Source organism: Amorphotheca resinae (assembly GCF_003019875.1).
Source record: "Amorphotheca resinae ATCC 22711 unplaced genomic scaffold M430scaffold_1, whole genome shotgun sequence".
Classification (NCBI taxonomy): Eukaryota; Fungi; Ascomycota; class Leotiomycetes; order Helotiales; family Amorphothecaceae; genus Amorphotheca; species Amorphotheca resinae.
In genome coordinates, this window is record NW_020194471.1 from 65,521 (window position 1) to 88,579 (window position 23,059).

Below are 23,059 nucleotides of genomic sequence, written 5' to 3' on the forward strand. Positions count from 1 at the left end.
ATCGTAATTATAAAATAGCGTAAAGCCTAAAGCTAAAAGCTACTACTTATACAACTAAGTTGTCTAACTATACTACTAAAAAGAGCTATAGTACGCCGCCTCTAATCTAGTAAAAGGCTTTCTAGACAGCCTAACTAACCTAACTAGCCTAACTAGCCTAACTAGCTAAATAGTCTAAACCCTTAGGCTAAAAGACAAAGATTTAAACTAGGTAGTAAGTTAATTAGTATAAAGATTAGTATAAAAACTCTACTAATAAATTTAATAGCTATAACGCTAAGAGAAATAAGAAAGTACTAAAAGACTACTAAACTATTAATACTATAAGTACCTTTTATAAGGCTAGTAAAAGAGATTATACTTTAGCTACGCCTTAAATTCTAAGTCTAGAGAAGCGTAATAAAAGCCTTATAAGAATCTATAGAGGCTATATTAACTACTAAGTTTTCTTATAAGTATTTAATCTATTATACTAATCTTTATACTAATTAAACAATATATAGTAATAAATCTTGTTACTATTTATACTAAATAAGTTATAATTTAGTAAAAGGATATAAAGCTTGTATAGTCTATATGTAATAGAATTCTTAAGTATACTATACTAAGAGGTAAAAGGCTATAAAGCTAAATTTAAAATAGAATAGTAATAAGATTATAAGTTATAAGGTATAATTCTGTCGTATATTTTCTATAAATTCCTAAATATAATCTATTAAATAACGCCTTATAAAGTAATTAGTATAAAGATTAGTATAAACTATAATTATTATACTACTACGTAATATTATTAAGGCTTAAATCACGTGTTAGGGTCTTAGTAACCTATAGGTTAGGTTATAGGTTAGGGCCTACCTACTAGTCTAAACCTACCCTATAGGTTAGATCCTTATAGGTTAGGTCCTACCTATAGAAACCTAACCTATAAGGACCTATTGTACAGCCTACATGCAATTCAAGGGGCTAGCACTTTATCTGACTAATAAGAGCACTATAGTAAAAGTACATGAACGCATGAATGCCCGCAGGCTCTCTAAAATACTTTCGCCTGCTCTCCTCGCTGGTGAAGCCTTAGGCTTATTATACTGCCAAGCTCTGTTGTCCCGTCACTCCTTACACCGATTTCTTCCATATCCCGGAGGACCTTATCAATATACTCTCCAGCACCACTTAGGTGCATGATCAGACAGCAGGCTCGGTGAATGGCGAGGAGGCGGGCCATAGGAGGATCGATGTTGTGATCAGAGGTAATAAAAAGATCTCGGGTAATAGGCAACGTAGGGCGGAACCGTGAGAGAGGGTTTGTGGCCTTGATTATATATCTATTTGGGAAACCAGGTACAGCCTCAAAGAAGATCTTTAGGCTTCCGAAATGTCGACGAAAACCGAGTGATAAAGTAAGAGCATTGTACGGTCGGTCGATGTTAGCGCCTTGAACCAAGTGGATAATGCCAGGATCAAACATATCGAGAACCCGCAAAGCGTATGCCTTGCCATTACCCTAAAATTGAATTAGTATCTTCGCTTTACACAGAGGAGAGAGAACAAACTAGTAGCTTTGAAGGGTCATCCGAAGATGCTAGCGCATGTGGGATTATATGGGCAACTTCAAGATATTCCACCTCCTCATTTATAAGAGGTAGCCCATCGTCATCTGTTGCATCACGACCATTTATTTCAAGACGGCGATCTGCTTCTTCTGCGTCAAAGAGGCGCGAGATCACACATCGATGGCGATCCCGTAGAAGACATCTCCCTCGAAGTGATTTGAGCCGCTGGGTAGTTCCTACTAGTGTATTATCGTCTTGCTGGAGTGGGGCGGACAGGCGGGGTGTTGGTTGGGGCGTTTTCGCAGATAAGCCCTTGACTGCCAAAGTGAAAAGATCAGTGGTTGCCAAGATACCTGCTTGCTTACACGAACTTACAAGGTAGAAAGAAGTAATCGACAAGATGGTCAGCTAGTTCTTGGACCCTCTGTGCGATTTGATCCTTTTCTTCTTTGCTCTTCTCCTCGAACCCGGCCAGATCGGCAAGAGCATCAGAAAAGCCGTGCGGAGGTCCGGGACTCTCTAGTAATGTTGTAAGGAAGTACACAAGGATATTATCTCGAGCATAATCCGAAATCGCATGTTCGTGTACTAGCCAGAGCAATTTGCCTCGATTGTATGGCTTCCGATGAACAAGAGGGAGGGTCAGCTCGTAGGAGCTGGAATGGTCGATTATTTTCATGAATGCCGCACGTCCTTGTATTCCTTCGTCCGGAGTGAATGGCGGTGTCGTAGCGAAGTCTAGTACAGACTCGAGTGATGCTTGATGGCGAAGAAGGGGTGGTGCCATTTTGTGTAGGAGAGTGTCTTTGTGCGGTAGAGGTACATTTTCGTGCAATGGGAGGGTGTCGGAATGAGAGGAGGAGCTGGAGTAAGCAGCAGGAGACGACATCTTGAAGGTTTGAATGTAGAGATGGCAGGCGCGTTTAAAGATGGGAAGGTGCTTTGATAGAAGATGTGGGGGTGGATATGCTACCTTACAAGGTGTCGCTTAGGTCACCTGACAGCGCCGAGGGTGATTAGCGCCTGAGTAAGGTAAGGTACCATCTCCAGTAAGGTAAGGTACCTTAGGTAATTCTCGGCTCGCTTAACGTACTAGCAGCAAGCGAGCCCCACCGATCACAAAGACGGAGCCGCAACTTCGCTGACTCAGCCGCCTCACGTCGCGTCGACCGCATTTTCTTCACTTCACTTCTATTGTGATAGAGAAGCTCAGGGAGAGATCTCGATTGTATTGCACCTCACGACCCCAACGCCACATGCCCCGGCTTTCCCTCCCGCGGCAGCTACTGTGCTTCCAATCCCGAGTCTCGACCCTCCTTCACTATTCCCGTATCCGCAGCCTCGTCATGTCCGCGCCCGCCCCTCCCGAAGCCGCGAACAGCGTCTTCAAACCGCGCTTCATAGATGTATAACCCCCTCCTCCCTCTTCCGCTGGCTCCTCGCGACTAACCACCCCCGCGCACAGTAGATAGGCATCAACCTCACAGACCCGGTCTACACCGGCCTATACCACGGCGCCCAGCGACACCCTCCCGATCTCGAAGGCGTGCTCACCCGGGCCCGCTCCGCTGGCTGCCAAAAGCTAATCGTGACTGGCTCCGACGTCCACGAATCTGCGCACGCCGTCGAACTATCAAAAGCGCATCGTACGCCCCCTCTGTTCCTCTTCTTTCCAACCAACTAACCAGAGGACAAACAAACAGCGGACTTCATCTACAACACAGTGGGTGTCCATCCTTGCTCATGTCTTCAATTTCCCTCCCATGCCACGGGGCCCAGCGCACTGCTCGCTGAGCTACGCACCCTCGCTCTCGCTGCCAAGGAGAGCGGGCACTGCGTCGCCTTCGGCGAGATCGGTCTCGATTACGACAGGTTGACTCTCTGCCCTAAGGACGTGCAATTGCAGTACTTCGCTGCGCAGCTAGACATCGCGATTGAGGTGCAGCTGCCGTTATTCCTCCACTCGCGGGCAGCGCATGCGGATTTCGCGCGGCTGCTGCGCGACCGCTTGGAGAAGCTGCCACGGCGGGGCGTGGTGCATAGTTTCACGGGCTCGGAAGAAGAGATGCGCGAGTTGGTGGAGATGGGGTTTGATATTGGGGTCAACGGGTGCTCGTTGAAGACAGCGGAGAATATAGAGGTGGTAAGGAAGCTGCCATTGGAGAGGATCCAGTTGGAGACGGATGGGCCGTGGTGCGAGATGAGGCCGAGTCATGCGAGTGCGGAGTTTCTGAGCGATATGCCGCTGGAGGAGTGGAAGAGTGTGAAGAAGGAGAAGTGGGTCGAGGGCGCGCTGGTCAAGGGTAGGAATGAACCGTGTATGATTGGGAAGGTGGCGTGGGCCGTGGCGAGGATTAAAGGCATCAGCTTGGAGGAGTTGACGGAGGCGGCGTGGACGAATACTGTGAGGATGTTTGGGTTGGGGGAGAGATAGCATTAGATCTGAGTGTTTCGTTTGATTCTTTGGCTTTCGATGCTGCTTCTCCATTCTTATACCGAGGTATCTACATATCATACACATAGCCAACGCAATGAAACGTTCCATCCATCATTCACACATAAAAGCAAGCATAACCCCAGCATTCCAGACGCCAAAATCCTTTCCGTGAAATCATGAAGCCACCCACCAAACCCATCCCCTTTCCCCCCATTCATAACGCATTTCCCCTCCCTCCGCGGATCCTTCCCTCCCTTACGACACCCACACTCACGCCCTCCTCGCCCGTCATCCACCCAGGCATCTTCTCCCCATCCACAACCCCCGCTTCGACGAGTGCCCGTATCCCAGCGAAGAGATGCGCGCCTTGGAACGTGATTCTGATATCTGGTCTCCAGGACCCTTCTGCGTCGTCTTCCTCCTCCTTATGTCTATCCAGCTCCTGATCTATCGTACTTCTTCTCCCCTTCCTCCTTTCCCCCCTCCTTGCCCCCCGATCCAAATCCCCGTCAGGAGAGGACCCAGAGGGTAGCGAGACGGGCGCGGGGAATGGATCTTCAAGCCTGATATCCAGGCGCTCGATACCCTTCCCATCTCCAAACCTCGCCGAGTTCCCAAATCTCCCCTGCGCGACCAATTTCCGCCGCTGCACCACCCCCTCGTCATCCTCCCTCCTCCTCTTCATGCCCCGCACTTGCGGCGGCTTCTCAGCCGACCCCTCCTCATCGCTCTCCCCCATCTGCGATTCCGGCGTCGGTAGATGCACCGTCATGTCCAGCGGGTTATCCCTGCGCTCCTCGTCCGCGTACACGCTCCACCCGCCACCGGCGGCGTTGGTGCGCCCCCCGCCACGGCTCTCGCACAACGCGTGAAGATTCCGCGCGCTCAGGCCCGTGCCCTCCAACCGATACCGTTCGCGCGGGCGCGAGAACGCTTTCGGGATCCCTTCCAGGGTGAGTCGGCGCAGGCTTCGGTTGTCGGAGAGCGAGCCTGGGGAGGGCGCGCTGGCCGTCGTGAGAGAGACGTAGATGTAGGGCGAGGCGTCGGGGAAGGCGACGTAAAAGAGCCGGGAGCTGTCAAAGGAGAGAGGAGCCATCCCGGCCTTGGAGGAGAGCGCGAGGGGGGTGTTGTAGGGCGAGTCGATGATGTAGATCCGGAGAATCCAGAGAGGGAGAGTCGCATGGCGATCGAGGTTGTAGTGCGCTTTCACATCCGGCAGCACCTCCCGCTGCAGGTTCTGGAGGAAGGTCGACGGGTGGAATCGCGGGACGGTTGCGGGTTTCGCTGAGGGACTGGGAGGGGCGAGAGGTACAATTTTTAATGCGGACCATTTCTGCGACGTTGGGTGGTCGTAGAGGTATTGCATGTCGGCCATTGCCAGCTGATATAAAGTAAGGCCATCCCGCCAATCGCCTTCTACTATCCGATCCACGACATCCCTCTTACTCCCCTTTCGCGCCTGCAAATCGCTGTAGATTTCCCGTAGCTCGCCAAGAGAGGAGCAGGCTGGGTATGGGTCCTGCTCGTCGGGGTCCTCGTCCGGCCCTAACAGGTAGGGAGCGGTGATTTCTTGGTTCTTCTCGTCGAGCCAGTCGAGAACGAGGGAGAGGAGCGAGGGTCGCGAAAGCCTCTGGAGCATTTTCGACACTGTGGGGTGTGTTGAGGGAACTAGTTGCGAGGGAGAGAGAGCGGAGGTTGTGGGTATTGAGACGGACATGGTGAAGGGTTCATGTTCGTGTGAAGAGCATTGGCAATTGCGCTCGTCGCTAAGTGTTGATCAAGCTGTGGTCGCGATAGACGCGTCGCGACAGGACATCACGTGGGAAGGATTCCGGGATTCGCCCAGAATCTAACCCGTATTCGTCAACATATTTACCTATTCTACAGACACAAAGACAGCAGATAGTTCATGAGAAAGTCATGTTCTATCTCGAGCGAGCTAGCTAAGGAAAGCATTAACATTATCTATCTACCTATGCGTGCGTAATACAAAGCTTTCGAGAGCGTGGTAAGCGGGAATGCCCTAATCCTCGCCATTGCTGATGCTACCCAAGTACCACCCGCACTCTCCACGCGTGCCATTTATACTGATTTGATACGCTCCCATTTCCAACATTCCATCGCTGTCCCTAGCCTGGACAGGAACAAGACATAGACCCAAAACTCGCCAGGGAATCTTATCAACTAAACAAACAAAACGACATCCGGCCTTTCTCTAGGCGCCCCTTGGTATATCATAGCCAGTCCGCCATAACAGCACGTCTAATATTCAATATGCTTCTCGTAAACTGGGACCTTGTCCAGGTCCGAGTCTAGAAGTTCCATGTCCCATACGATTTTGTTCTTCTCATCGAACCGCGCGTATTCGTCCGTGATGGAGATTACCTCCCCGGAGTCCTTACACTCTTGCCTGGAGATCCCCATCTCGTCCCGCACGATCCAGAGCGCAGGTGGTTCGCTTGTCAGCGATGGGTTGTAGTAAGCAAGCTGCTCCTCCTCTTCCAAATACTCGGGCGGTCCATAACTCGGTACTAGCGCCTGGACGGTTTGGAAGGATTTGTACTTCTGGGGGGAGAAGAATCGAGAGAGGAGGGCTTCCTTTGTGTTGACGATCTTGTTGGATGAGGTGACAGGGACAGCTTCACTTGGTGGCACGCCCGCTTTAGAAAGATCGTAGGAACGATGGTCGGCTGTAGAGAACACTGCGTCGCCATCCAGGCTATCGGGGATATACCTAGTCAGCGGCCTGAGGGCATGGCGCATGATGGCGTGGTAAACGGCAGTTATTCCGAGGAAGACGGCCATAAGCACGATGGGACCAGGAGAGGTGTTGATGGCGAAGAGTCCGATGAGACACACTTCTGCGAGGTAGACACCTGTCATGAGTTGCTGTATTGCGCGCGCATAGGCGGCTCCTTTAGTGTCGATGTTGTTGCTAAGGACGTAGAAGGAGTTGTAGCGTGTTGCGAAGTAGATGAGTGCGAAACCTACGGTGGCAAAGCCCATGACCAATGGGGCGATGATCGAGTATGTGATTGCTGGAGACATGTTAGGAACGGCCTATATGAATAGAAAGAAGGGCATACCAATAACACCCAAGTTTCCGAACTGGGGATATATCGCTCCCCAACCCAAGCTACCCAGCCCGGTATATCGGTTGTACATCTTCCTTGGAGATCCGTCGAGGAATTTACCAACGAAGTTCAGCATGACGAGACCCCCGATGTTCAGGAGGTTCCCACTGGCAATACCAAGGCCTTGCACGATAATATACGAAATGTAGAAGTTGGAAGCATGGGGTAGGTTCTGAGCCAAGAGCGTTGTTGCCGATCCCGGCTTCTTGATGATTTGAGTCACGACTGATGCTGCTCCGGAGGAGAATGTGGTGATCACAAAAACCTGTATCACCTGGAATGCCATGTACCAATGCTGAGCTTTCAGCTCAACTGCTGGAAGCGTCACTTCGCCGCTGAGCTTTGCCATCCCTGGTCAACGGTTTAGTAAGGATCCAATAAGTATATAAGGGGAACTTACATCGACAGACAACCGGCACCAATGACATCAGAACAGACAAGAGAACGGATGGAAGCAAACCAGTGACAACACCAAGAATGACCGGGGGAATATGATCGATGAATCGAAGGAAATGAACCTTGTCAGTCAGGTAGTTGATGTTACTGATTGCACCGACAACCGCGACTGGAATAGCCCAGAAGATGATCATAGCAGTGAGGAAGCTGTTGGTTGCAAACTTCCTGCCCGTCCGCTCGTACTTCTTGATCTTTAGATTCTTCCAGATAATCTCGTCGGGGGTACTAGAGATGGCGCGGGGATACATGTGTGGGGCCTTGCGGGGAGTCATCTTCCGGTAGGCAGCTTGGGCAGCTTGCTGGGTCTTGAACTCAATAAAGACCGCAGGGAGAAGCGTTCCGTCGGCCTTTTGCTGCTTGGCTTGCTCTTCCTGAATCTTCGGGACGAGTGTCTTGAGCTCAGATCGCGACCAATCAATTGTGTCCACCTTCTTCCCAATCAAGGGTATCTTGCCAAGCCTGTGTGTGGGACGGTCCTTCTGGATGAGATATCTTGATGCGACCGGAGCCGCTTCAATGTCCGTATCTTCATGGGATGGTTCTCTCTTCTCACTCAAGGCTTTCTTCTCCGGTTCTTCGCTTCCCTTCTTGGCCTTCTTCTCGGATTTCTTCTTCTCTTTCGCGGCCTTCTTCTCCTCCTTGATCCGCAGCTTATTCGCTTTCTTGCATAACTTGATCTCAGCAGCCTCCAGTTTCATCGCGGCCTTGTCCCGGTTTTCCACGTCGTCGTCGAGTTCCGAGCAGTCTGTTGCAAGCCATGCTCTTCGAAATGCGGCGCCAAAGAGTTCTTGCAGCTTTTCAACGTTCAGGTACTCGGTAGGGACATCCGTGAATAAGACTGTCCTTGAGGAGATCTTTTCGGCATTAAAAGGAGAGAGGAGGTAAGCGTTACGCAGATTGATCAAGAAAATGGTTTCTCGTGTGATGACAAACATCACAAAAGCTGGCTGTCTTAGCAAAGCCTCCCACTGGAATGCTGTTGTTTACTTACAAAAGAAGATCCATGCCACGAAGGTATGGGCATAGTACCTGTTCTTCTGGTCCTTCCCGATGTTACTGAAGGACAAAAGATCCAATTGCTTCTCATTCCCGTCCCCTGTTCCATTAACAGGAAACAAAATGGGGAATGTAATGCAGCATCCGCCGAAGCAGATGACTGTGAGCATCTTCAGATAGCGCAGATAAAGATATCCGTCGAGCGAGTGGTGTGCGATCAGATATTCGTCGGGGACCTTCCTGAACGCATTGAACCACCCGAGCTTGGAATCGGGGAGCTCCTTCGACCTCGCCCTGCACCACGGTCAGCACAGCTCGCGTCCCCTGGGGTAGGCTGACGCACCATTCTGGGAGTGTGCCCAGGAATGTCCGCGGACGATAGACTCGCTTGAACTTGGATCGCAATAGAAGGAAAACGATAAAGAACGCGCCCGCTTGCACAGCAACGGGAATGAAGGTGGAAAGAAAGGCGGACGCCGAGGAACCGGAGGTAGTTGTGGAGTCTGTCGAGGAGGAGTTGGAACTCTGGGGGAGGGTTTAGAAGGTCAGCGACAGGCGTGAAAGGGGAGGTCATGCAGGGTAGATATGTATGTATTTGGAGAGACCACGGAAAGGGGTGCGTACCATGTCGACGACAGGTGCGGCGACGAGAAGGTCGCGCGGCAGAAGGGGAGGTTGTTGAGCGATCCTAGGATCGAGAGGCAAGAGGTCTTCCTACTCGGATGAATATCTTCACACGGGGCACTCTTGTCACTCTGGTCACTCTGGTCACTCTTGCGGCGGAGGTCGTGCGCGCGTGGGGGAGGGAGGGCGACATGGATATAAGAGAAAGAATTCTGCGAGTCAGAGAAGTGAGAGACCGCTGGACCGGGGGGGGATGGGGCAGGGGGGCGGGGATCATCGACGGACTAGATTCCAGTAGTAGTCCTTGCGGTGCACACACGAGGCAGTTGATCCGCAGCTGATATGGCGCGCGCGGGCGAGATGTGGGGAGGATCAGCAGGAATAACGGGTGAATGTGCTGTGCGCGGTGTTGTAAGGTGTAGCTTGGTCGCGAAGATGAAAATAAAAATGAAGCAATCCAACGCGGCGGTGAGAGAGAGAGGGAGAGCCGAGCCACCGTGCGATGCGCCCCACGAAGAGCAGAATTCTGCGACATGGGATTGGGATCTAGTGTTTATCTGCATCTGTTATCACTGGTCCATGGTCCATCCCTTCATCCCTCCATTGATCCATCCATCCATCCATCCCTTCACCACATCCCTATTGACCTAAGGTACCCAGATCGTCGGGTGCTGGGAGCTTGCTCAGCTGAAATTGACGTCAGGCCCCCCTTCTCTTAGCCTCTCTTCCACACATGATTCCCCCCCAAACCTTACAGACCATCCCGATACATGTCGAGAGTGCACCTGTGCATCATGACCATCAGCCTCACTCTCTCTTTTTATATATCTCTTCTATCTTCTAAGATATGTCCAGTAATCATATCTCTCCAGGTCCCAGGCACCGTCACGGGGCGACAGTGGATCGCCCGTCTCGCGTACCTTGAGCTTGGCTCTAGCCGAGATTGGTGTCTCATCCAAATTTCTCTCTTTTTTCTTTTTTCCGTTCCCAAGGGAGGTCCCCGCAGGTAAGGTGTAAGGTTAAACTAACTATGACCACCTCCCATCGAATCGACTAATGTACAGCTTCGTAGTACTACTACTACTACTGTAGTCTGTATCAACTACACGAATATCAATCAACATCGACGTCACCCCTCCAGCAATATCCCCAAGGCACTTTCTCTCCCGCAGAAGACAAAGAACTCGCTTCCAGATGCAAAGACGGGTCAGCAGAGATAGACGAGCGGAAACAGATCGAGTCGATTGCCGGCGCCACTTGCCAGGCCTCCGAAATTGCCCTCTAACTGCAACGGGTTACTGGGCTAGCTGACATAAGGAATTAATCATCCCCTCTCCCATCCCCATGGCGACAGACGCGTCGAGCTTCAGCTGATTCGCAGGTCGAGTGCGCGGGTGTCGCACCTGGAGACTTCCAACGTCCAACTTACGAGAGGGATTACCGACCTTCAACGATGGGATGGGACGAGATGCGGAGCCATCGAGGGAGGGAATCCAAATCGCCTTCATAGAGATCAGCTGCTTTGCCAGTTCTGGCACGTGACACTCCTTAAGAGTTACCCCCAGCGTAATCGATTACAAGTCAGGCTACGGTCGGTCATATAATGGCTGATTGTCATTGCCCTCGCCATTACCCCTCATTGGGGTAATGATAACCATCCATGATCATTGACTTCAATTAAGACCGCTTACCGTACCTATGGAGAGAGTACCTAAGAACTATCGAACTATGGTCGAAGCGCCCTAGGCCAAATCAGCCCTTCAACAACCCCCCCTTTCCGCCTGCGAGCGAGACAGATCAAAGCCAACACCTACACCCTAAAATCAACCCTCACGGCGGGGGGCTCAGGTCGAGTCCATCAACAGTCAGCTTGAACGAATCGTTCCTGCATTTCCAAGTCAGCTCACATGTCCGCATCCCAAGAGACTGTAGCGCATACCTCGAATAACTTCCCCCAACATCAAGATCCAGTCTGCCCCTCAGACAGTCGTCGAAATCGACATCAACCGTCAGCAGCCCATTCTCCTCGTCCCACAGCGGCCCCGCGAGGACATCTCCCAGGGGAGAGATAATGCATGAGCCCCCCCTGGAGACGTATTCGTCGGCGCCTTTCTTCCCTTGGGATATTTCTTCATTGAACGCGTCTTGTATGGGGCTCGGGAGGACGATCTCGTTCCCATCGTCCGAGATGGTTGATTTTCTCCGCGGCCTTGCAAATGGACGCGGGGCGGGGCCATTCGCTTGGATCGCTCCACCGCTCTCCACGGCCGTGATCCAACTAGGGAGATTGGCCTTTTTCATGCACTGGTTGGCACTGAGCACCACGCATCGGCCCTCACAAGCCACAGTCCGCATCAGCGGCAACCATGTGTCTCTCGCATCGGCGGTCGGCGCTAGGTAGAGGTTCACGTTCTGGCTGTATAGTGACTGCCGAAGGAGCGGCATGTAATTCTCCCAGCATATCGCAGCCGCGAGGGTGAGTTTCACACCACGGATAGTCGTTGTGACTGCGCGCAATGAGGACGGCTGGCCCTGGCCCCAGATAAGTCGTTCGCTGCCTGTCTGCTTGCCAATTAGCCCCCATTCGTAGCTCTCGACTGCCATATAGACCCGTGCACAAGAAGGAAAAAGAGAGAATCAAAATAACACACCGGCATAACCTTCCTCCTCTTCCCCACGCACCCCAAGCGCGGACAGACGTACACCACGGCACAGTACAACGTTCCCCCACACCTCTCCACCACGCCCGTCACTATAAACACCCCCGACTCTCTCGCGATCCTCTCCAACTCCTCCCTCGTCCCATCTCCCCTAACCCCTCCTCCCTCCCCAGACCTCTCCAACTCCCTCTCCACCCACCTTCTCCCCGCCCCCTCCGGCGTATCCCCCAGATCCACCGCCCCCTTAAAATACCTCAGGAACTGTTCTCGCCCCTCCGGCGTCCGGCCCCCCACCGCCGCCCCAAACGTCGCCGTCCGCGGATACCCGCCCAGATACGCCTCGGGGAATAGCAGCAGATCGATCGATTGCCGGCGCGCGGCGAGCGCGCTGCGCTCCAGTGCTTGCAGCGTTAACGAGGTGCTGGCCAGCGTGTGGGATTGCGAGACGCCGAGGCGGAGGGTTTGCGGTTGTGACATTTTGAAATTATTAGATGATTTGGGGACAAGAATGTATCGTTGGAGGTATGTAGGTATATAAGGTAGGGAAGGGAGGAATAGGTAGGTAAGGTAGGTAAGGTAAGGAAGGCAAGGTAAGTAAGGTAGATAAGGATGATGATGGGGATTGGGGTGGGGTGAGGTGGGGTGATTATCTGGGGACTGGTCTGTGCCTTGGAGCTACAGGACCAACTCTATTTTGCCGAGGTATCCAGACTTTTGCGGATGGGCAATGTGAAACCGAATACGAAAAAAAAAAAGTAAAAACAAAAGAATGCCAGGAAATAAAAACAGGGAAACAATAGAATACAGTACGTTGAATTTATGATATCAAGACAGCAAGACTCTCATAATGAGAGTGATCAATGCTGAGGGGAGATAAGCAAGGACTTGACTGACTGATGAAAATATGCATCTGAAAACTCGACTGCGGGATTTGACTCTTATCACCCCGCATGCATTCACATGTTCCCCTAACCTATGAGTGAAATGGATATTTGAAATCAGTGAGATAAGGTAGAAAGGAATCAAGGCAAGGATTCTACCTCGTGTATGGTATATCAGAACATAGATTAGGATTGGCTACTTGGACGCTATCTAAAGCGTCTAGGTAGTTATATAGATAAATAGCCAAGGTAGTAGGTAGAGAGATGGTGTTCCGAGTTCTCCTCAGAGAATACACCTACCCACCTATATGGTAACAGCGACGTTTTATTTGATCGAGCATATCTACCTACCCAAGTCAATACCCTCCCGACGGTGGGTATTATTCCCGTGACAAAATTAAACTCCACCGGGATGATTCCCCGTAACTCCACCGTTGATCGCAACGCCATCGTTAATACCCGGCTCCAACTCCTTCGCTGGCATCTCCGTCCCCTCAATATCCTCGTCCGGCCAGAGGATGCGCCGGAGATAAAGCGCCCTGAGCATCATTCCGAAAACAAAAATCCACAGCACGATTAACATGACCGATAACACGGTCCCGAAGATCTGGATCGCATCGCTCTCAAACGTCCTGCCGATAGCCTGCGTAGCGGTGATCATGGCCGTGTTCGGGAACACGAACGAGTACCACGTCATGTCATAGTGCATGTGGTGCTTGGCGTTGCGGAATTGCAGTACTTGCCAGTGGGCGCCGACGCTCACGATGAAGAACCATAACGAGAGCCCCCAGAGCCAGAGGCCGGCGATATCGGCGACGATCTTGAAGAAGAATCCCGCAGAGTCATTGCCTAGATACCCGTTTGGCATGATTTTCTGCATGACGGTATTCCCAAGGTGCACGATTCCGGCCACAGTGAAGCCGCTGGGACCAACGGAGACAAACTGTGTATGTTAGCGATAGTTCTAGTGAAATATGGTGAAAAGCCTTGGATCAACCTAATTTGTAGGGATGGCTTCTTACCATGCCGGGTCGCGCAGTTTCACGGGGAAGCTTTTGAGTCATAAGACGGTAGATAAACGCAGCGTAGATCATCAAGCTGACGAGGAACCCAGTGCCTTGTACGCAGATTGAACCAAAAGCTACAGCTGTAGAATTTATCCGTGCCGCCGCAGCGGCGTCGGGTAATGAGTCGATGAGATTGGCTGCAAATGGTGCAGTAAGAAGAAGAGGATATGCGGGAAAGATCCAAATTGGCGTCATTGTGTGTATTGGGAATGTTCTTAGGCGTGTTAGCATCTGCAAACATTGAGGGGAAGGATACCTACTGGGTTGACCAAATGATCAGATATATACCTGCACTGGCCACTACAGCTATGGCAACATATACCCAGAAGCACACCTGCATAGTTGTTTGAAACCATTCTCCCGTTTCCGGTATTCCATATTGGCAAGAATTTATGAGAATCGTGCCTGTTCTGTGGACGGTCAGTTTTTGCGCCTCGTATTAGCTTCGGTGGACTTACGAAACAACCTGGATTCGCATTTAGTACGCTGAATTCTCCTGGTATAGGCGTGTACTCACAGAAGCGGGAATAAACAAGGATTCAGATGGGCTTATAAAGGAAAGACGAAAGGACCCTGGATTCCACCGAAACCTCAACGTAAGAAGAAGGCAGTTCATAAGAAACAGGAAAACATTGAAGAGGAAAACCACAATTCCAATTATCCGTAACCAGTCGGACCTGTAAGGAACTGCACCACGTCAGGTCAGAACTTCAAGAGGGCCATATGGGATATCGTACTCGAGTGTAGAACATTGGCAATCCCCCCAGTTGCCATGTTCATTGTAAACCACGTCCATGTGTAGCACCCGATGCGATCTCGAAACCCCGCCGTCTTTCGTGGCCTCTTCAAATCACCGAATTTCTTCTCTGACCCTGCCCCTCCATTTATTATATATGTTCCAGTCTCCAGACCTCCTGCCTCCCCGCTCGATTCGTCTGCGCTTGTCGAGGGTCTCAACCTCCTCCTTTCTCCACGCTTTCGCCTGCGCTTCGACTGCAGTCTCTGGAGACTAGGCGAACCCGGGGATTCGTAGCCATTCTCAGGACCTATCACTGTCATCCGTCCTGGTAGAGATGGCGCTGACGACATTTCGTGAATATTCCTTTCTCTGGCCTGGTCATGAGGAGCTTGGATGTCGCATACAACACGAGCAGGACGAATGGTTCAAGAGTCGTGAGTGTGTAGCTGAAGTTCACCAGGGCTGTAATGAAGACGAGGATATTTAGGACAATTGATCCAACATTGCTTAAAGCCATCAAAATGTTCGAATGTTGCCGTTGCAACCGTTTTGCGCGCCGGTGTATGCCCTGTACCGGCGTATGTCCTATCTTCGGGGACTCGGTCTGATTCGGTATTTGCTTGGGCGGTGTAGCGCCAGATAGCGTTTAGCGGCGGCAGTATATTTCCGATGATGCTTCAAACTTTACAACCGTTCCTCTCTTCACCTATCGTCTATCGCCAATGACAGGGAACTGTGTGGCCCAATGCTTCACTATACGATACTGACGAACCTATCAACTAATGCCTCCATTTTACCTGTATTTAGCCGCTCTCCAAGCACTACAGCACTGCAGCCTCCAGATGGCACTCCACGGTAGAGCTTCTTGCTGGTATCGGGCATGATGTGCCGCAATGTCTTTGAAGATCTTCCAGCTGGACTCACTGCATTTGTCCTATCCCAAAGAGGAAATAAAATTATCTGTCACTTCAAGTGCAGCGTTCAGACTGCCACCCGGCATCCTTACGTCTTTGGATAGGATCGACGTGGCCAGTGCCTTAAGGTCTGGAACTATGTGGGTAGGTCTCGACACAGCATGCCGAATTGACTTCCAAATTTTATTCAATGGTAAACCGCTAGACAAAGTGAACCGTATCCAAGTTCTAGAATCTCTGGGGTATCATATTCGTGATGCGGGTGTAAGTGAGGTCTTCCTCGTCCGAGGCGGCTGCTAATTCCCTTAAGCTATGGTCTCAGCTGTCATTGTCAAGCTCGCTCGAGATTCCTCAGTTGGACTATCTCGCAGCATCGAAAAACGACTTCTCGATTCATATCAGTCAAGGAGTCTCCTCCACAGCCTCCCAACCTCAGCCACGCGGTTGGGTATTGGACAATATCGCCGTCAGAGCTCCAGATTGTGTCCTCTGTACTCAACTGGAGAGACTGCATGTTCAATTAGACTTTCATACAATTCAGGGGGAAACTCCACACACACAAAAAAGACTGAAGCCATGTCCACAAAAAAAAGACCTATCAGAGTCGGCGCTGCTGCTCGACCGGCCCTTGCGTTGGGACAAGACCCATCTAGAGCACTTTGAAAAAGTTGTGGATGTTCAATCCTGTGGCCCTCCAGGCTTGATAGATAAGTGCGTTGAGCAACCCAAAACCACATCAGGTCAAGAACCCAACCCAACTTTATCCAACCGCACGGTATTTTCAGCCCGGAAAAAGCATCAAAACTCTGAAACGACCGTTTCTTCCACATCCACCATCGCTGCACGCCATGACGTCAAAGGAAGAAAAATCCAAGGGCGATACCCCAAAGAAATAACCGACAAACTGAAAGCGTGGCTGGAGACCAATACCTCCTGCCCTTATCCTACCCCGGATGAGAAGTTGGAGTTAATGAAGGAAACTGGTTTGCAGAGGAGTATTGTTCCGCCCCTACCTCATCTTTCGCATTTGGTACTAAACTCTTCCTCCTCCCCAGGTCAGTTGAATAGTTGGTTCAGCAAGGCTCGCAGCCGTTCGCTTCGATCACCGAAAGTTGAAACTGTTGCGGATGAAATGTTGCTAGAACATGTAGACGAGCACACTCACCTGCCCGAACAATTTGATATATTCGACACCGATGATATGTTACTCTCTATACCTGATGAAAAGGTCTCACTAAATAGAAAATCGGAACAGCTCTGCCATGGCGACAAGAGCTTGCCAGAGTACACAGATAATGTACCCTCGTTGACATCCCATTCGTCCACTGAAACTTTCTTGATGTCTACTACCTCCTCGGTCTCTCGAAAACGGCCTCTGCTGCTTTCTACTGGAGATACTAATCATGCAATACTTTCACTTCCGTCTTCCTGCGAGCTTGTTTCCAGCGCTCTCTGTATCCTTATAGGCGGTTATTCTAGTAGGCGAAGCCTGGCAAATATTACTGTCGAAAAAGCGCCTCCAAAAACCACGTTATCTAGTCTCGCACCGGCAATTTTCTGTCCTGGATACAAGGAGTTGATGGCACATAATTCTCGATTTCTACCCACAATTCTTCATGCATTTTCGTCGTCTTGGGTGCGGAATTGCCAGGGTCCGGGATTGAGAAGCAAGTTAATTGCACTGACGAATGCGAAAGTATCTGAGTTGGATGATGTATATCGAGAAGGATCTGGGCAGCACGGATCAGTGGAGAGACTAAGCGCTGTGGTACAGACAAGACTGTGGGGTACCATGCAGAGAAAGCTATTTGACCCGGCTGTTGCCAGTAAGCTACAATGCGAAACTTCCTATATGGATAGAAGAGTGGATGCAGAGGAGCTAGGCGAAGACGAGGATCTCCTGGCCCCAAGTGATAAAGAGAAGGAACTCGATAGCAAGAGGAGGATGAGCATAGACCGGGGGGGCCTTATTGGAGATGAATTCATGGTTGATGACGAGTTGTTATTCGTAAATGATAATAGGGACGCGGAACAGGAAGGACTGCTAGATTATTTCGATGATAAGGAAAGGCTAGCAGTCGAGAGGCAAACTGACGAGGTGTTATTTTGGGATGGGGATGGAGATTATAATGATGACGGAGGTTCAGACATAGTCTTATCATTTGACAGTGAAGTTGAAGAAGAAAGCATGTTACTCTAGAACGGTTGGTGCATCACGGAAGATTTTTTTCAGGAGGTGAGAACAATCAAAACCACCTACTTATCGTTTCAACCAGCTCCAATTTCCTTAAGCGCATTTGAAGGTTGAGAATTAGCCAGAAAATCTCTCAATAACGGATCACTTGTACTCCAATTCAGCAAACACCCAATATGGAAGACCTTAATGTGGCCCTAGACCAATCCAAACCCAGAATGGCGCGCCTGACCAGAACTTCCTATCTATGCCTCTGCACGCTTCTTCTGACCCTCCTATCTATCCTCATCATCATCCGGACTTGCCTTGCCCTTGCGTCCACCTGAAACATTCAACTTGATACGAATTTTAGGGCCGGGCGCCTGAGCTCCAGTGATCTTTGGTGCACCATCCGACATCTTGACATCACCTTCCTTCAATCCCGGAATTCCCTGCAGCCCCTGCTGCGCTCCAACACTTGCAGTCATCGCTCCAGTGTCTCCATCCTTCTTTGCCAGAGCGCCTTTCTTCAATTCGCCATTGACTTCAGTTGCCTTCTGCTCAAGACCCTTCTCAACACCAGCACTTACGGCCACGTGAGATTCCTCAGCCCGGACTTGATTATTCGATGTCTTCAAAATTATCACCGTCTTCTTGTTCAGCTTCAACTGTCCGAGGCTCTCTTCGAGTGCCTGGACCTTCTTGGGGATGGGCTCCTTCACCGGTTTAACGCGCTTGGCTGGTGCTCGACGCTTGGATGGCGCGATCTCCGGATGCTTGCTGATAATCAAAGCAAAGATACCCTTGGGGAAAGCAACCCTAATGGTAGGTCTGGAAGGATCTTTCTTGGTGATACATCCTTTTCCCGAGGTTCCCTTGCGGGTGGTTCTCTTGACGGCAGGGCTTTTGGCCTTGGCCTGAGAGACAGTAGACTTTCGTAAGGTGGGAGACATGGTGGTGTGTGTAGAGGTGTGTAGAGGTGTGTTGTTTTCGGGAATTTAGTGAAGGGTGAGTGATTGAGGTGGTGCTTCTATAGAAGAAATGTTAGATTCGCAACTATACTATCAGCGTTTGGGAGAAATAAATGACTTACCAGGAATGTAATAACTGAAGTTGGTGTAGTAATTGTTTTGAGGGGAGAAACTATGGTGGATGTCGAGTTCGAGAGTAAAAGAAGGAAGGAAGGAAGGAGGTGTCTTGTATCTCTATCCGAGGAAAATATTGGGACTCTCGCATAGAGGGAATATTTTATGTTGGCTGGGTTGAGCTATTGCAGTGAATAGCCCCTTAGGTACTGTAAACACGCGCGTGGGAACACGACAATAGGAAGTTAGGAACACCCTTATTATTCCTTTTTTAGTCTCTACGAATAATTCCTCCACTTCCCCCACCTCCTCCAACACTATCCAAACCATTTTAAATAGGCCAGAGGGACAGGCGCTTTTTAGTCCATATGGATCTCTCCTTCTCGCTATCCATCCCCCCCCCCCCCCCCCCCCTCCTCTTCACCGCAAAAAGGGGGTTTAAGCGAGCTTGCGGACACCTTACTGTCACTACCTTACCATGCAAAAACTCCATGATCTCAAAAGCGTCCTAGCTATAATTACCCATTTCCATAAATCCTCCCCTAAGATTCGTGCGCGAGAATTCAACCTCTGTTATTTCGAAACTCTCGCTGCTGGCTATTGGTCGACGAAAGTCCAACCTCCTCCGTTATGGAGTTCGCTACCTCTTATTGGTTGAGGAACATCCAACCTCCTCCTTTACGAAGACGCGGCTTTTACTTGTTTGTTGATGGAAATTTGAGTTCGTGACACTCCCTGCTACTGTAAGATATCTTATTCGTTTATTTATTTTACAATATACTAGAACAGTAGAACTAGAAAAGAGAGGAAAGAGTAGGTCTTGTATTTGGCGTTAATTTCAAAGATGCCACTTGGCACTTTCTGACAAGATTTTGATGATTAGGAGAATAGTTATTTATATGTCTAGGTTCTGTTGTTCTGGGGAGATGAATTGTTTAGATCGCTTATGATCTATATCAATGTCCTGATTCCTGGTTAGCCTTTGGAATCCTACCCTCGGACGACTGGTAGCTCTAGGGTGCCGTTAAAGAACTGCTTCTAATTATTCTCTTGGAGAGGAGGGTCTTTGGGTTGGAGGGATTGCTGCGGGCGGGATTGCTTGTGGATAACCTGGTATTTTTACAAAAGTCAAAAGGGAGGAAGTATAGGCTGATGTGATCATGTGAATATAATCAACATGGTAAGAGAAATACCTACAGTTCGAGCATGTCAATGGGAGGCAATAGGTTGACCATTGGCCTGTAGAATGTTCATCAATATTCATATTGACAATATTTTCCCACTTAACCTTCTCATACTACCCGGGCGCCAGATCATGAACCCCCATACCTTTTGTTCGCCCAGAAACCGCAGGAATTCCCTCCCACCCATAAAGCTACGCGCTACATTAGAAAAGCAAATTCGGATTATCGCCCTCCAACAGCGAGTAATCTGTCAACAAACTCATATCAAAAGGACTCATTCCTGTATCCAGCAGCCCGTCATCCACCTCCCCTGAACTAACACTATGACTTCCATTATTCTGCGTGGCAAAGTTCCAAGTCGCACCTAGATCCAACCAACTGAATGTCCCACTGGGTGTCATACCAACACTGTTTATGTCCCCCATGTTGAACTGGTTGGGGTTAAACCTCGGCTGAGGGGACGAGGCATTTATTCCCGAGCGTTTGTATCGGTCATCTGGAACTTGCGGCGTAGACATGTTGCGAGGATCGGCTGGTTTGGGTGCTTTGCGCCAGAGGAGTTGCAGGAGTCGGGCATAGCGAGAGCCCATCTGATTTGCGCCTACGGAAGACTTTTGCAGTCGATCAATGGTTTGGTTGATCATGCGGCGGACACCGGTACGTTCTTCATCTGTCATCGTCGTGGTAGATCTGGCTTTGTAGAGAAATACGGCACTGTAGATTATGAAGAGGTAGTATGATGATGGCATGTAGCGCAGTGTTTCGGGTTCGACAAAGTTGTTAAATGTTGAGAGCAACGACTTCGCTGCATCCAGGGCTTCATAGATGAATCTTGCGTCTGGAGCCGAAGCGTTAATCAGAGGCAAGGGGCGATTGGGAGTATGCTGGCTGTCTCTCTGGAACGTCAAAGCACGCGATATGGTAGCTTGATATGCGAAGGCGTTGACATAAAGTCTTAGATAGTCATAGGTCAGTAGCAAGCTTGCTTTTAAACGAGAAGAACCTGGAAACGAATGCTGTCAGTCTGGGATTTGACAGAACTAACGCATAACTCACATATTAATGTACCCCACACATCATTCCAACTTCTGATGCTAGTCCGGAAGTCATCTAAATACTTCGCATATCGTCCCTCCAGCATCTCCTTCCAGCCGTGACCCTTTGACGAGTAGAGAATATCATGAACATTCGAAAATATCTGCGTTATTTCCAGATTTGCCTGAAAGATCAAAGCCCAATTATCCTCGTTCGGCGAACGGGGTTGCAGTGTTGGGAAGTCGTCCGACTTCAAGCCTGACAGTGGACCGGGACCTCGAGCCCAAAACCCTTTTCCCAGACGGACTGAGATTAGCCGATCGCATATATAACACGCCGACCAAGCTAATCGCATCCGGTTGAACTTGGAGGCATCCTCGTGACCATAATTTTTGAACGAAGTTCGATCGATCCCAAGAAAGTATCCAAGCCTCAGCGCCGTACCGATATACATCCAGGCGACTCTATCTTCTTCACCTCGACCAACAGCAATTTCAGCTTGCGGCCGGTGAGATACCCATTGAGATAAGAGCAGCATAGCTTCAACCGCTTCCACATTTGCATCTGCTCCAGCCAAAATCATGGAGACCAGCTGCTGCATATGATCATAGCATACTTGGTGCACCCGTTCATCATCTTTTGATGCAATAGTAAGGATGGCCGAAAACAGATGAGGTTCGTGACGTGAGAGCCATGGAAGCCTCGTCCGATCAAAAGTTTCGCGGGGTATGATAGGGAAATATGGATTGAAGAACTGTTCGTAACTATTTTGCGTCAGATAAATCATAAAGCTGCTGCAATGGATAGAAGACCTACTTCGAGAACAAATGATATATCATCTCCGGGCTTATGAAACCATCCTGGAAAGGCTTGTAATGGAAGTAATCCTCCATCTTCGGGGGACCGGGTTCCCGCCCCCCGGGGGCAGACCTCGGTTCACTTGACTGAATTTCTTGTTGCTCAGCCTCAAAAGTATCCCCATCTTCTGCTCGATCTGCAACTTGCGCTAATATCTCAAGTGCATCTGATGGATTCTGGAGATCCACTGATGCTATGTTTTCATGTACACCTGGTCGCTCTCCATGTTTTGTAGACAGATCAAGGGTTGATCCTGCACGCTCATCATATGCGGCAATGCTTTGTGGACTTGTAATCTGTTCATCACATTAAATACAACTTAACAAGAACGAAACAGAGTGGGGGACCTATTGCGATGAGAAAGGGTAGGACTTACATTCGTTTGTTCCGTCTGCCTCGAGGTAGTTGTGGTATCTGACGCAGACGCGTTCGTGGGTGTTGAATGTTGCCAGGCAAAGGAAGGTTCTTGTCGATTATCGTAATGATTGAAAGGTTGGGATTGCTGGGGGGTGTTGTGGCCCGGAAGGAGACTGTACTGTGTTGGGCCTGTTGGCGTTGAGAGATTCGATGGCTGAGATTGCGCGGGACTACCATTCGATGCGGCGTCTCCGTCAAGCTTTGGCTTCTTTCTTACCCGCCGTCCCCCTCGATGACTCTCTCCTAAGACACACTCTCGTGCTTCTCGTTGACATCTCCGACAAGGCTAACGGGGTTGTCAGTCACGGGATATAAAAGCTACCATATATATTTTCAAACAGGGCAATCAACTGGATGCAAGAGTCAAAAACGAAGGACTTGTAAGACAGCATGGAAATGAGACCAATCACGTGCCGCAAACTGATCACGTGGCGTTAATTATCCTCGGGCAAGGCTGAAGGGTCCAACAGCTGAGGGGCAGAAAGGGAATGGAAGAGGAGAATATGGAGAGGAAAGGTTTAGAGAACGAGGGAAGAGGATATTCACAACGTGCATCAAGCGAAGGGTCACTCACTGGCCTGCCCGCATTGATGTCCAAGTCACACCTGCTCTTGCGATTCCTGCAGTTGAGACACGCTCTATACGCCCTCATTGTATCCAATGGCGGCGGCGGCGGCCTCGAAGGACGCTGCAGGGGCGCCGATTGTCTCTGCGTCTGCGTCTGCGTCTGCATCTTGGGTCTCGAGCCGTCGGCGTCTGACGCGGGCGGCTGTTGCGATTGTTGTGACATCGGTTCCATCGTACTTGACGCGCTGTTGGTATTGATATCAACATCGTTTGCGCCGCTGG

At 50.1% G+C, this 23,059-nt stretch overlaps 9 protein-coding genes across 9 annotated transcripts; 2 read left to right on the plus strand and 7 right to left on the minus strand.

Moving 5' to 3' along the window:
• Positions 1-1,033: 1,033 nt before the first annotated feature.
• Positions 1,034-2,337, minus strand: M430DRAFT_92873 (hypothetical protein; the record flags this gene model as incomplete). The annotated part of the gene is made up of 3 exons (XM_024869742.1): positions 1,034-1,501; positions 1,551-1,867; positions 1,926-2,337. 3 exons carry the CDS (start codon positions 2,335-2,337, stop codon positions 1,034-1,036), a joined length of 1,197 nt encoding a protein of 398 aa, XP_024724563.1.
• Positions 2,338-2,896: 559 nt separating this feature from the next.
• M430DRAFT_14347 (hypothetical protein) lies at positions 2,897-3,984 on the plus strand (the record flags this gene model as incomplete). The annotated part of the gene is made up of 3 exons (XM_024862827.1): positions 2,897-2,956; positions 3,019-3,196; positions 3,254-3,984. The coding sequence occupies 3 exons, from the start codon at positions 2,897-2,899 to the stop codon at positions 3,982-3,984; spliced, it is 969 nt and encodes a 322-aa protein (XP_024724564.1).
• On the minus strand, positions 3,916-5,733 carry M430DRAFT_31941 (hypothetical protein). The gene has a single exon (XM_024866069.1). The coding sequence runs from the start codon at positions 5,702-5,704 to the stop codon at positions 4,202-4,204; it is 1,503 nt and encodes a 500-aa protein (XP_024724565.1). The 5' UTR covers positions 5,705-5,733; the 3' UTR covers positions 3,916-4,201.
• Positions 5,734-6,242: 509 nt separating this feature from the next.
• On the minus strand, positions 6,243-9,624 carry M430DRAFT_62337 (hypothetical protein). Its single transcript, XM_024868981.1, has 6 exons — positions 9,198-9,624; positions 8,917-9,098; positions 8,569-8,867; positions 7,522-8,520; positions 7,074-7,472; positions 6,243-7,025 (listed from the first exon to the last, which is right to left on the minus strand). The coding sequence occupies exons 1-6, from the start codon at positions 9,198-9,200 to the stop codon at positions 6,250-6,252; spliced, it is 2,658 nt and encodes an 885-aa protein (XP_024724566.1). The 5' UTR covers positions 9,201-9,624; the 3' UTR covers positions 6,243-6,249.
• A 1,108-nt stretch (positions 9,625-10,732) lies between these two features.
• On the minus strand, positions 10,733-12,616 carry M430DRAFT_111434 (hypothetical protein). The gene is made up of 3 exons (XM_024861437.1): positions 11,849-12,616; positions 11,137-11,759; positions 10,733-11,082 (listed from the first exon to the last, which is right to left on the minus strand). The coding sequence occupies exons 1-3, from the start codon at positions 12,332-12,334 to the stop codon at positions 11,028-11,030; spliced, it is 1,164 nt and encodes a 387-aa protein (XP_024724567.1). The 5' UTR covers positions 12,335-12,616; the 3' UTR covers positions 10,733-11,027.
• Positions 12,617-12,956: 340 nt separating this feature from the next.
• On the minus strand, positions 12,957-15,075 carry M430DRAFT_31942 (hypothetical protein). The gene is made up of 6 exons (XM_024866070.1): positions 14,543-15,075; positions 14,323-14,492; positions 14,264-14,271; positions 14,066-14,215; positions 13,761-14,019; positions 12,957-13,681 (listed from the first exon to the last, which is right to left on the minus strand). The coding sequence occupies exons 1-6, from the start codon at positions 14,892-14,894 to the stop codon at positions 13,136-13,138; spliced, it is 1,485 nt and encodes a 494-aa protein (XP_024724568.1). The 5' UTR covers positions 14,895-15,075; the 3' UTR covers positions 12,957-13,135.
• A 195-nt stretch (positions 15,076-15,270) lies between these two features.
• M430DRAFT_149174 (hypothetical protein) lies at positions 15,271-17,796 on the plus strand. Its single transcript, XM_024863147.1, has 3 exons — positions 15,271-15,722; positions 15,769-16,453; positions 16,514-17,796. Exons 1-3 carry the CDS (start codon positions 15,438-15,440, stop codon positions 17,656-17,658), a joined length of 2,115 nt encoding a protein of 704 aa, XP_024724569.1. The 5' UTR covers positions 15,271-15,437; the 3' UTR covers positions 17,659-17,796.
• A 131-nt stretch (positions 17,797-17,927) lies between these two features.
• Positions 17,928-18,584, minus strand: M430DRAFT_14353 (hypothetical protein; the record flags this gene model as incomplete). Its single annotated transcript, XM_024862832.1, has 1 exon — positions 17,928-18,584. One exon carries the CDS (start codon positions 18,582-18,584, stop codon positions 17,928-17,930), a length of 657 nt encoding a protein of 218 aa, XP_024724570.1.
• Positions 18,585-19,993: 1,409 nt separating this feature from the next.
• M430DRAFT_111440 (hypothetical protein) lies at positions 19,994-22,911 on the minus strand. The gene is made up of 5 exons (XM_024861438.1): positions 22,785-22,911; positions 22,170-22,496; positions 21,752-22,089; positions 20,957-21,699; positions 19,994-20,903 (listed from the first exon to the last, which is right to left on the minus strand). The coding sequence occupies exons 1-5, from the start codon at positions 22,860-22,862 to the stop codon at positions 20,104-20,106; spliced, it is 2,286 nt and encodes a 761-aa protein (XP_024724571.1). The 5' UTR covers positions 22,863-22,911; the 3' UTR covers positions 19,994-20,103.
• Between the last annotated feature and the right edge of the window lie 148 nt (positions 22,912-23,059).

What these genes read in the sequence shown, in the direction of transcription:
- M430DRAFT_31941 (XM_024866069.1), bottom strand. Translation starts at nt 5,704, where the DNA reads ATGTCCGTCTCAATACCCACAACCTCCGCTCTCTCTCCCTCGCAACTA.
- M430DRAFT_62337 (XM_024868981.1), bottom strand. An exon ending in GGTGCCGGTTGTCTGTCGAT is followed by an intron (nt 7,473 to 7,521) that starts GTAAGTTCCCCT and finishes ACCGTTGACCAG; the next exon opens with GGATGGCAAAGCTCAGCGGC. An exon ending in CGGAAACTTGGGTGTTATTG is followed by an intron (nt 7,026 to 7,073) that starts GTATGCCCTTCT and finishes ACATGTCTCCAG; the next exon opens with CAATCACATACTCGATCATC.
- M430DRAFT_111434 (XM_024861437.1), bottom strand. Translation starts at nt 12,334, where the DNA reads ATGTCACAACCGCAAACCCTCCGCCTCGGCGTCTCGCAATCCCACACG. An exon ending in AGAGGAGGAAGGTTATGCCG is followed by an intron (nt 11,760 to 11,848) that starts GTGTGTTATTTT and finishes ATTGGCAAGCAG; the next exon opens with ACAGGCAGCGAACGACTTAT. An exon ending in GTTGGGGGAAGTTATTCGAG is followed by an intron (nt 11,083 to 11,136) that starts GTATGCGCTACA and finishes TTGGAAATGCAG; the next exon opens with GAACGATTCGTTCAAGCTGA.
- M430DRAFT_31942 (XM_024866070.1), bottom strand. Translation starts at nt 14,894, where the DNA reads ATGTCGTCAGCGCCATCTCTACCAGGACGGATGACAGTGATAGGTCCT. An exon ending in CTGATCATTTGGTCAACCCA is followed by an intron (nt 14,020 to 14,065) that starts GTAGGTATCCTT and finishes AACACGCCTAAG; the next exon opens with AACATTCCCAATACACACAA. An exon ending in AAACTGCGCGACCCGGCATG is followed by an intron (nt 13,682 to 13,760) that starts GTAAGAAGCCAT and finishes TAACATACACAG; the next exon opens with TTTGTCTCCGTTGGTCCCAG.
- M430DRAFT_149174 (XM_024863147.1), top strand. Translation starts at nt 15,438, where the DNA reads ATGTCTTTGAAGATCTTCCAGCTGGACTCACTGCATTTGTCCTATCCC. An exon ending in ATCATATTCGTGATGCGGGT is followed by an intron (nt 15,723 to 15,768) that starts GTAAGTGAGGTC and finishes AATTCCCTTAAG; the next exon opens with CTATGGTCTCAGCTGTCATT. An exon ending in GGAAACTGGTTTGCAGAGGA is followed by an intron (nt 16,454 to 16,513) that starts GTATTGTTCCGC and finishes CCTCCTCCCCAG; the next exon opens with GTCAGTTGAATAGTTGGTTC.
- M430DRAFT_111440 (XM_024861438.1), bottom strand. Translation starts at nt 22,862, where the DNA reads ATGAGGGCGTATAGAGCGTGTCTCAACTGCAGGAATCGCAAGAGCAGG. An exon ending in ACATCAATGCGGGCAGGCCA is followed by an intron (nt 22,497 to 22,784) that starts GTGAGTGACCCT and finishes CAACCCCGTTAG; the next exon opens with CCTTGTCGGAGATGTCAACG. An exon ending in TGTGTGGGGTACATTAATAT is followed by an intron (nt 20,904 to 20,956) that starts GTGAGTTATGCG and finishes ATTCGTTTCCAG; the next exon opens with GTTCTTCTCGTTTAAAAGCA.